The 12,073-nt window shown below is 38.4% G+C and overlaps 1 protein-coding gene across 1 annotated transcript in view; it reads left to right on the top strand.

Moving 5' to 3' along the window:
* The window catches only part of LOC309546075 (C4b-binding protein alpha chain-like), a 290,333-nt gene that overhangs the window by 237,621 nt on the left and 40,639 nt on the right, over positions 1 to 12,073 (top strand). Inside the window, exons 17-18 of the mRNA XM_082245585.1 lie at positions 1,172 to 1,268; positions 3,951 to 4,030. Coding sequence (XP_082101711.1) covers positions 1,172 to 1,268; positions 3,951 to 4,030 — 177 coding nt within the window. The remainder of the gene's footprint in view (positions 1 to 1,171; positions 1,269 to 3,950; positions 4,031 to 12,073) is intronic.

Here is a 12,073-nt window from a genome sequence, read left to right as displayed (position 1 = left end):
CCACTTCTTGTCTCTAGTGGTTATGGTAGTTGTGTTGCTGTCTGTTTTGGTTGTTCTCTTGCTGTTTTTGAGACCATTTTGTGGTTTTAGCATTGTAGATTCTATGGCTGTAGTAAAGGTCATCTCTATTTATAGTTGTATCAGTTCCGTACTGATTGTGTCTGCAGATATTTACCTGATTGTGTCATTATGGTACGGATTGTGTCTGAAGACATTACTCTGGTAATGGCACTGATTGCACACATTTTCCTGATGGCATCAGTACAGTTTGAATCATGCCAGCAGAAATATTTCTGGTCTTGTCTGTGTGGTAATGATATAGTGTCTGTGAACAAAATTCTAGATGCGTCAAGACATTTTTTTATATTTTCTCTGTGGACGCATTTCTATTTTGTGCTAATTTGCTTTTTATTTAAAATTGGTAAATTATTTTTAGCTCTGCATATTGTGTGTGTTAGAAAATGGGAAAAGCAGAAGATTGGCAAGCAAAAACAATACATACTGCTAAGGTTTTGATTTCTTTATGATTTATATTGCAATAAGGTTGTGGTACTTCATACACTAAGGCTCACCTTCAGATTTCACAGGCACCAGCAGCATATGTGATTTTTTATGTGTCTTCCTCCATACACCAATTATGCTGTCTCCTTGAAGGCGGCCATAGATGAAGTGATTTTCTTTCCTACAACCACTGTGTTGATGGGGGAATCCCTCCCGTGGAGCTGTTATGTTCTCCCGGCAGGGATGTGCGGGGAGCCATCCCTGCCGGAAGAACATACAGTGATTATTGCTAGCGAATATAGCCGCTAGCAATAATCTCATGACAAATTCAACATATTTGTTGTACTCATGTTGATGGATCGATCAACTTGGGTACATTCAGCCTGCCCATACATGGTTTGAATCTCGACCGATATCTTCTGAACCATCTGAGATTCAAACTGTTTATGGCTGTTTTTGCTCTTTAGGTAATTTACATAAGGGAGCTTATATTTTAGTGGTTCTTACATAAACAAGATACAATTAGATTAGAAAAACTTAAGGGAATTCAGAAAGCTAAAAACCAACAGTAAATTTAAATTCTGTATTAGCGAATAAATGCAATAAGCTAAAACCAACAGTAAATTAATATACTGTATTGGGGAATAAATTCAATTTGTGTTTATCATAGGAATATCTTGTGGACCACCTGAAGCAATAACAAATGCAGAATATGAAGCAAAAGACTATTTGTTTGGCTCTGAAGCAGTCTATAAATGTAGCAAAGGGTAAGTTCAACTTAATTTGGCTATTCGCATGCTAATAGAATACTGCATAGCATTGTAATTATTTAATTTAGAGGCATCTAAAACTTTGCATACTCAGGCAAGTCCCTGCAGGTACATTTATACATTTTAATTTCAATATATTTACATCATATGGATTAGGAGCCAAGTCTCAAGGTCCTGTTAGAGAGCAAGTTAAGGGATCATTTAGTATTTAATCAAGTTTAGGGGTTGGGTGAACCGGGGAAGTGGTAATATTGGAAACACTACTCATCACACATGGACATATTTGTAACATAAATATAAAAATGTAACACTCCTTTTTGTTTCTTCTTCCCATCAGTGTACTCTTGGTCAAAATGGGTTGGAAGGAAAGTGCAAGAGTTGAGCTCTGAGCATTAAATAATTAGTTAAATATTTAATAGAATAAATGAAAGTGCATCTGTAATCCACATTTTTCTAATCCTATTTTGTGTCCTGTTGGGGAGATTTCACTTTCTGTTCTAGATGCACAACAGTAAATTTTTCCAAAGCAATGTTTCTTAAACTATGGATTCATACCTAAATTAGATCATGGATATGTTTGTGATGGTTAATGACATGGCTTAGTAGTAAGCCTTGTCTACTTTGGTCAAGGGCAAATTCAGTCATAAGTGTTATAACACAATTTATGTTTCAGATCGTCTACTACAGCCAAAATTTCAGATAATGCATCACAAAGGGAGTTTGTTTCTGTGGGATGAACATGTTATAAACATCCATATTGATGACATTAACAATCTTCTCAAAACCTGTGAAACAAATGATTATTGTCGATATAATGATCAACAGCTCAGATACATATGGAATAATAGATAGTTTTGCCCCACAGCCAGGCACACGGGCTCTTTCACATGTTTTTTTTCCATGTCTAGGTGTCTTTTTGTTTATTTTTGGAGAACTTCGATGGGGTTATGGGAAATGATGGGATTTTAAGCATTATTTCTTACACCTAGTGAAAACCCAGAATTCTATCTCAGAAAATTAGACAATAAAAAAATAAAGGATTTTTAATACAGAAATGTTGGCTTACTGAAAAGTATGTCCATGTACAGTATAGTAGAATACCATGATCAATAACCCAGGCATTGGTACTTTTGGCAGTGTTGGCAGGTGCCAAGTCCTGCTGGAAAATAAAATCAGCATCTCCATAAAGCTGGTCAGCAGAAGGAAGCATGAAGTGTTCTAGAATTTCCTGGTAGAGGGCTGCAGTGACTTTGGACTTGATAAGACGCAGTGGACCAACACCAGCAGACAACATGGAGTTCTCTAGAATTTCCTGGTAGAGGGCTGGGCTGACTTCGGACTTGATAAATCCCAGTGAACCAACACCAGCAGATGATATGGCTCCCCAAATCATCATTTGAATGTGGAAAGTTTTTTGCATTTAATTTGGAGGTCCCAGAGTCTGGAGGAAGAGTGAAGAGGCACAGAATCCACATTGCGTTAGGTCCAATGTGAAGTTTCCACTGTCAGTGATGATTTAGGGAGCCATATCATCTGCTGGTGTTGGTCCACTGGGTTTTATCAAGTCCAAAGACAGAGCAGCCCTCTACCAGGAAATTCTAGAGTACCAATACCTGGTTTAATAAACATGGTATTACTGTGCTTGATTGGTTAGCAAACTCACCTGACCTAAACCCTATAGCAAATCTGTGGGGTATTGTCAATAAGAAGATGAGAGACACCAGACCCAACGATGCAGATAAGCTGAAAGCCACTATTGAAGAAACCTGGTCTTCCATAACACCTCAGCAGTGCCCCAGGCTGATCGCCTCCTTGCTACACCACCTTGAAGCAGTAATTCATGCAAAAGGAGCCCTGACCAAGTATTGACAGTGTTACAGCGATGAAAGCTGAAAATTGGCCTGGGCAAGAAGGGGGTGAAAGTGCCCAGTAGGCAAGTTGTTAATGCATACCGCCCAACTTTTTGAGATGGAAACGAGGAACACCTATTAGCAAAACCATGAAGGCATAGGACACACCCCATGCCACGCCCCCTTGAAGGAGAATCAAACAAAAACAAGATAATTAAACCATAAAGTGCTTTTTTATCACTACTATTCCTTTATACTGACTTGGAATTTACAAATGCAGCAAATTAGACATTGGGTGCATACTATGCTGTACATGGAAATACTTTTTAGTAAGCCAACATTTCTGTATTGAAAATACTTTTTGTTTATTGGTCTTATGTAATTTTCAAATTTTCAGAGATATTGAATTTTGGGTTTTTACTAGGTGTAAGCCATAATCCTCAAAATTAAAAGAAAGAAATGCTTGAACTATATCACTGTGTAACACATCTATAAAAAATGTGAGTTTCCCTTTTTGAAGTGAATTACTGAAATAAATTAACTTTTTGATATTATAATTTTATGAGATGCACCTGTATATACTTTGAACCCCTGCTGTCGTTTTTGTTTCCTATAGTGGTATCCTGTGTGCCAGAGGCTTCATACCCCCTTAACTGCTACTATAATTTTTTTGTCCAGTGTACGACCTTTGGGAACATTTGCTTTTGGCAGGCCCTTGGTCTAAAATCACTATACTATATAAGTGGTCATAAGGAGCATGTGTAATTATATTGGAATTAATTAAGATGTATGTTGGTAACATTGAAACCTCATTTGTAACATTTTCTAGATACAATATGGTGTCGGGGAACAATATCAGAAAATGCTTGGATACCAAAGAGTGGAGTGATCCTGTCCCAAAATGTGAAGGTAAAAAGTTCTATTGAGTCAAAATATAATGTTTTAGGTTAGTAGGAACTAGTTAAAACATTAACACCTTAAAATGGATAAGAAATTACTTATCTAGTTAAATAGTTAGTAAGGTTAAATAAAAACAACATGTCCATCCTGAGTGTGTTTGTGTGTGTATGCATATTTATGTCATTAACATATTCCATATCCCTGTACAATGCATTCACTTAGAAACCCGTCTAAAGGGTTATTTTTTTAACTTATCTACACTCCCTGCTAACACCACCAACTGTAAAAGGGAGCTCCACATCCTTACTGCCTTAACAGTAAAGAACCCCTTACGCTTCTCATCCAACTTCATTGTGTCTCCATGTGTCTTCTTTAGAGACCTTAGCTTAAATAGTGCTCTCCCAGTGGTAGTTTCACCATTCAAAGATTTGTCATAAAAAGTATTCTCTGTGGAGAAGAGGCACATAAGAGGGTTTAAGCAACCAATGAACTCAAATATATATTTTTTTAAATGTGACGAGCAACATTATGCGCCATTTTTATAACATTTAGTGAAATAGTTGCTTATGGTGTCAAGTGAAGGGAAAGTAAAAATGTAAATGGTAAACTATAGACATGTATTTCCTGACAGCCAGTTTTACTGGAACAGGAAGCGAGAAACAAGTCCCCTAATGAGGAATAGCAAAAAAAAACCTGACAAAAGCTCAAACTTCACTTTCCTGGAGTTGGACATTAAAATAGAACTAGTGTAGGTAAGGGCTAAAGCCCAACAATAGGTATGATCACAGTAAAATCCGGCACTATATAAAAAACCCACAGTGAAAAAAACTTGGTAATCAATAATAAATATCAAAGACATATACACATCAATAGATATCAAAACATATACACATCATAAACCTATAAATAAATATATATAGTATACAATAAGACTATATAAAGTGACTGTGTGCCAAGTGCTGGTGAAGTGGTGGTGAAGAGCACCACAAGGAAGAAAAAGCAAAAATTTCAAACTTGTTGAGGTGCTTCAGTGACCGTGCAAAAGAGGTATAAAAAATGGACAAATAAGTCCCCCAAAAAAGGGTGTGGTTGGGTAGACTTAAACCAAGTGAACAAGTATAAGTATAGAGTGCTGAATAGAAATCAATGAACAAATAAGCGAATAATTGTTGTAAAAAAGTTGATGCGATTATCCCAAAATCGCATCAGCAAATTTGCAGAAAAATTATAAAACAATACACAGTGTACATAAAGGTGTTGGAGAAACTCAACGACTAGTAAATAAGCCCAAACTGGGCATGAAAGTGTAAAGTGAAAAGAAAGAGAGGTAGGTTTGAGGTGCTAAATGAAAAAATATATATAAACCATTCTCCAGGCAACTAATTGTTGCAAAAAACTATTAATAAATATGTTATGTAAAAAGTAGATAATAAATGTGATTTGTAATCCAAAATTGCATGGATGCAGAAAAAACAATAGATTTAAATCACGCAGACAAAAAATGCTCAGAATAAAGTGACTAGTTTGCACATAAATTCAAATGCAATTCTTGCATGCAGTAATGTCCTAAAGTAGTCTAAATCGCACATAAAAAGTGTTCTAGTGCAGAGGCAAACCAGTGTAGTTCTGTGTTGAATCACAGCCAAAAGGTGACTTTAGTGCAGGTAATTGAAACTTTCCAAGTGTGGCCGGTGTGGTGGGTCAACGGTGCTCCCCCCACTCCCAGGACCGCACTTACCAGAATTAAACACCCCTACAGGGGTATCAGGCCTGTAATCTGTACTATATGTGGTCTCTTATCCCTTGGCTCGTCTGGGCAGTCTGGCTGGAGTGGGTCCTATCCCCTTAAGCAGAAGGTGTAGCCCACCAGGGTCCTATCTCCTCAGATAGCGTAGCCCCTCAGAGTCCGTGGATACTCTAAATAGGTCTCTTTAGGGTGCCTTTGATTTTTCTGCTGTCTGCTTCCAAACACATTTCCAATTCACATGAAAACACATGGAAATTGGGTTCACATCCTGTTTCTAATTTTGATTAAAATTAGAAACCTACCTCTCTTTCTTTTCAGTTTACACTTTCACGCCCAGTTTGGGCTTATTTACTAGTCGTTGTGTTTCTCCAACACCTTTATGTACACTGTGTATTGTTTTATCATTTTTCTGCAAATTTGCTGATGCAATTTTGGGATATGTGTATATGTTTTTGATATCTATTGATGTGTATATGTCTTTGATATTTATTATTGATTACCTCGTTTTTTTCACTGTGTGTTTTTTATATAGAGCCGGATTTTACTGTGATCATACCTATTGTTGGGCTTTATCCCTTACCTACACTATATCTGTTATTTACATCTATAATAGGCAGCGCCATTTACCCCTCCCCCTATCATCTTTTATCTTACTATATATCTTTGGATTATAGTTAGGATGTAGGCTGCAGCCTTTATTTGTATACATTTTTCCTTATCCTAAGCGCGGATCATCTTCTAATCATTAAATAGAACTATAGACAAAATAAAATATCACAGTCTTCCATTAGCAATAGCACAGCAGTCCCCCATAAAACTGTTTTATTACCTGTTGATGCTGCCATTACAACAGTTATTTGTCCACTTTCTATAAGTTGATTACCATTGTTCTGCAGTAAAATTACACAGCAGCATTATCACCCTTTAGACAGGGTAGTCTTAAAGCATAGACCTGAATGAACTGGTCCTGAATGACCGGATGAACCTTCTGCTGGATCTTATGGGGAGAGCCAATCTATTAAAAATGATATTCCGAAACTTCTGTATGTCTTAGCCAATGCCCCCTGTAGAATCCCTAAGTTCATTTTTCAACAAATTGATTCTCTATGCTCTGATTTCCTTTGGAACCGTCAAGTCCCTAGAATTGCCTGGGAAACACTTAGACTGCCTTCTAATGTGGTTGGTTTAGCCTTTCCAAATTTGTATTTGTACTACCTAGCCTCCCAACTTGTAGTTGTCCATGACTGGCTACACCCCTCCCCACATAATGCCGGCACTAATACTGAAGCTGCTATAGCCTCTTCCTTGGAAACATTACATAACATTGTATATCAGAGAAGGTTGACTGACTATCCAGGGACAACCATGCTACGCACTAGATTATCCATTTTTATCACTATAGTATCCCGACTTTCTAAGGATCCCTGGGATGCCTCTCCTAATAATCCACTTTTGTATAATCCCGCATTGCATCAATTCCTTACGGTCCCTAGTTCACAATATTGGATCAATAGGGGAGTCGAATATATTTATCACTTATATACTTATAACGGCCTCAAATCCTTTGCCTAACTGAGAGAGGAATTTTCGCTTCCTCCCACTTCCCTCTTTTCATATCTACCACTCCGACATGCTCTGCGAGTTCAGTTTGGCTCCCTCTCACCGCCTTTGCAAATAACCCCACTGGAAAAACTCCTTAGGTCCAAAGAGACTACTAAACTAATATCTAGTTATCACTCTGCTCTGATGACTGACTCTAACCCTAAATTCACAGCAGCCAAAAAACAGATGGTCTAGTTTAGATATCCAATTCTCTGCTGAGGATTGGGAGGAATTTGTGGATACTTATAAAAAAAATGTTACAGCATCAAGGGACAAAATCATACAAATAAAAACTTTCCATCAAAGTCACCTTACCCCAGAACTCTTGCACAAAATGAAACTCCGCAATTCCCCTAAATTTTTTAAAGGTTGTGAAAATAGGACTGATTTTATGCACTGCTTCTGGTCATGCCCAGTGGCTTCAGTATTTTGGTCAGAGGTCGGTGGATTCTTATCCACTGTTTTGGGGGTTCTCAATATCCTCCACCCTAAAAATTGTTTATTAGGCAATTTTGGTGACCCATCACTCTCTACTCATGTGAAAAAGGTGTTACGTATACTGTATTTATATGCCAAACAAACTATTCTTTTGTGTTTGAAGGGGTCCTCTCGACCCTATATAACTACTTGGCTACAGCTTGTTAATAATACTCTGCCCCTGTATAAACTCACCTTTGAACTATGACCTTTTTGATAAGCTGTGGGGCAGTTGGGTGTCCAGCCCTCTTATTTTAGTGCCACAGGACTCGGGTGACTGAGCTGTGGGGTGGATGATCTTCTGTTGACATGTACATATACCCTCTTGCTATTGACATTCCTGCATCATTCGACTGAGCTGTTTGACACGCGGGCAGGCTTCTCCGTGATAGGTCTATTACTCATATAATATGGAAGGCAAAGTTTGGTTGCAGTTGTAATCAGTGTTAATTGTATGTATGTTGTTCTGTTAATCTAATTATTTTTTGTTATGTCTTGTTGTTTTTTTGTTGTACACAAAATTTTCAATAAAAATATCTTTAAAAAAAAAAAAGACAGGGAAGTCTTAGATGGGCATATACAGTACATTTAAATGTACTTAAAGTAACAGACAAACAAATTACAGCCTAGATCCTGAATCCTAAATATGAATAAAAAATGAATTAAAAATGAATGAAAAAGCAGGCTATTGTGAGCACCCTTGTCACTTTTGCTGGAGAGCTTGGTATGTTACAGGAAGTGAAAAATAATGGTTGTACTAGCTAGATAGGCAGGTATTTCTGCGGCAGGTAGCAAAGGTGTTTGTGATCAACCATGGCCAGCAACTTGCACATATCAATGACAAGCACTGTGGCCATCAGCATTCAACCATACATCAAGTGGTTGTTTGCAAATCGGGACAGATGAGCTACCTTGGATGTCTATGTCCATGGCTGCTCATCTGTCCCTGTGCAGGGACATGCAGACAGCCTGTCATCCTGTCATCGATTTGTACTGGTACCTGGCCATGCCTGATTGCAAACTCCTGTGCTACCCAATACAATTAAAGCGTTTGTTAACCAAAAAAAAAAAAAAAAAAAACTCATGTGCTACCCAATACAATTAAAGCATTTGTTACTCTAAAATAAAACAGATCCTGTTCCCTTAACCACTTAAGCCCCGGAAGATTTTACCCCCTTCCTGACCAGGGCCTATTTTGCGATTCAGCACTGTGTCACTTTAACGGACAATTGCGCGGTCGTGCGACGCTGTACCTAAACTAATTTGATGTCCTTTTTTTTCACACAAACAGAGCTTTCTTTTGGTGGTATTTGATCACCTGCACGATTTTTTGATCATGCGCTATAAACATAAAAAGAGCGTCAATTTTGCAAAAATAACAATATTTTTCACATTTTTTTATATGAAATTCCCAAAAAAAATGTAAAAATCAAATTTTTTTAACATTTTAGGCCAATTTGTTTTATGCTACATATTTTTGGTAAAAAAAATCGCAAAAAGTGTATTTTGATTGGTTTGCGCAAAAGTTATTGCGTTTTCTAACTAAGGGAAAGATTTTTTTCAATTTTTTAAGTTTTTTTTAATGCGTAATGGCGGCGATCTGCGATTTTTTTGCGGGACTGCGACATTGCGGCGGACAGATCGGACCCTTGACTGACATTTTTGACACTTTTGGGGGTACCAGTGACATTACTACAGTAATCAGTGCTATACATATGAACTGTTACTCTAAAATGACACTGGCAGTGAAGGGGTTAACTTTTTTTGAGAGGGAGGGGTTGTGTGTGTCCCTAGGGGTGTGATTCTAACTGTGATTGGCTGTGGCTTGAGGTGTAGGAACAGTGATCAACGGTCCTACATAGTAGAACTGTATGATCACTTTTCTTACACAGGGGAGAATGACAGGCGGCTTTGTTTACATCAGCCGCCTGCCTTTCTCCCGCTCTAAGGGTTGATCGCGAGTGCCCGGCGGACATCGGCGGTCGGCAAGTGGTTAAAGCATGATATACAGCACAGTGCTTGTGCTGTGTAATTAGCCCCCCCCCCCCCATATAACCTTAAATACCTGGCTAATCCTGCCAGTTTCTTACCTTTCCTGTACACTGACCACAGGTGTATCATGGCTACTGAGCCCTAACACTGTAGTCAGCGTATGTGTCTCCGTCATCCGCAGCTATCTGCAGCTCTTCTCTGTCTCCCTCTGTCCTCCTCCCCCCCTCCTGTCAGCTTACTAGCGCCACTCTGCTCCCCTCCCAGCTGCTACAAAAGGATGTGATCTTTACATCATCCCCTCTGTTAGATTACAAACTGTATCCTAGTGCCTGTGCTTTATTAAAAAAAAGCCAATTTCTACCTGTTTTCACAGTGCCGCTCGGCCGTCACGTGACTCCTGGCTCTCTCCTTTCCTCCCTGGATACCCAGCTCCCCAGATGAGGTCAGAGGAAGTTTTTGGCCCCGCCCCCGGGAGATGTCAGACGGGAGAGAAGAGAGTCGGGAGTCACGTGATCGCCAATAGGAGCTGTGAAAACAGGTAGAAATCTGCTTTTTTTAAAATAAAGCACAGGTACTAGGATACAGTTTGTAATCTAACAGAGAGGATGATGTAAAGATCACATAGTGGCTTAACAACCACTTTAAGTCAATTAAGTTAGTTTTGTTTAACATTTCAAAACTTTCCAACAGTTAAAGAAAATAAACAGTCCTGACATACTGCAATACTTTATTCTTCCTGATCAGGGACTTCCTGATTTAAAAAAAAATAAATTACACCACTTTCCTAGTGGTGGTTATTCTGCACGACTGAAGCTCACAACTCCCTTCAAATATAGTTGAGGTAAAAGTACAAAAGCACACAATGAGCATAGGAAAATTACTAGCAGATGACTAACAGCTGGAGTCAGGACACAGTAATTGACCACATTGCTATCCCTCAAAAATTCCCTTCTAGACCATTTCTCTCATAAATGGTAAAATAAAATTCAGGTTTGTGAGTCATGGAGTGGCACTTCCATTTCACACATAGTTCTTCCCCTTATTTCTATTTCTGTTTTATTACTCCCTTTTATTTTATCTTCATTTCTAACTATTTCCTCCTATAGCCATGGCAGGCAGGGTCTTGGGTTACCTTAAATACCTTAATTGTTACCCAATAATGCCTTCAACAAACACATCCTAACATTGAAAAAGGATCTAGGATTCCTAGTAGGTCAGAGACTCAGCATTAGCAAGTAATGTTGATCTATAGCAAGCAAGGCTAGTAGACTAGCAGCATGCATTAAAAAGGGCATTTCCTCAGAGATTAAGCTACCATTTAATAAAAATAAAAAATTCTGGTTCGGAGTATACAGTCCAGTTTTGGTCACCAACCTTCAGGAAGGATGTCCAGAGAAGGGCAACAAAGCTAATAAGGGGACTGGAGGACGTTGGTTATGAAAAACGTCTACAAACGTTAAACTTATTCTGCCTGGAGAAGTGTGCTTAAGAGGGTTTTGATTGCAATATATGAATCTTTAAATGACGACTCTAGCATTGTGAGGAAACTATTTAACTATTTTCCTTTCCATAGTTGGTGCTGTCAACAGGGAGTGTAGATACATGTTAAAACTTTTAGATGGGTTTCTTAGCGAATGCAATGTACAGGGATATGAAAAATTGTAGCGACAAACACACAAACCCAGGTTGAACTGGATAGACTGTTGTTCTTATTCATCCTTACCAGCTATGTACAATGATATGTAACTATGAACTAACTCAGTGATGGCGAACCTTGGCACCCCAGATGTTTTGAAACTACATTTCCCCATGATGCTCAACTACCCTGCAGAGTGCATAAGCATCATGGGAAATGTAGTTCCAAAACATCTGGGGTGCCAAGGTTGGCCACCACTGAACTAACTACTCAATCAGCACAAGCAAACATTGTGTAAAAAATGTTTTAAGTTAACCACCAGACAGAAAATGGTTGTTTTACTAAAACTGGAGAGTGCAAAATCTGGTGCAGCTGTGCACGATAGCTAAGCAGGTTTTACCTTAAGCTTGTTCAATCAAGCTTTGACAAAAAAAAAACTAAAAGCTGATTGCTTTCTTTGCATATTTGCACCTGTTTTTGCATTCTCCAGTTTTAGAAAATCAACCCCAGTGTTTGTATACAATTTACCAGCTGGAGATAGAATTTTCAGACTTTGATCTGAAATCCACCCATCTTCAATGGGACAACATAAAGGCTG

Source organism: Pelophylax lessonae, assembly GCF_965119305.1.
Source record: "Pelophylax lessonae genome assembly, chromosome: 2".
NCBI classification, from domain to species: Eukaryota; Metazoa; Chordata; class Amphibia; order Anura; family Ranidae; genus Pelophylax; species Pelophylax lessonae.
This window is presented reverse-complemented; position numbering and strand designations above follow the sequence as displayed.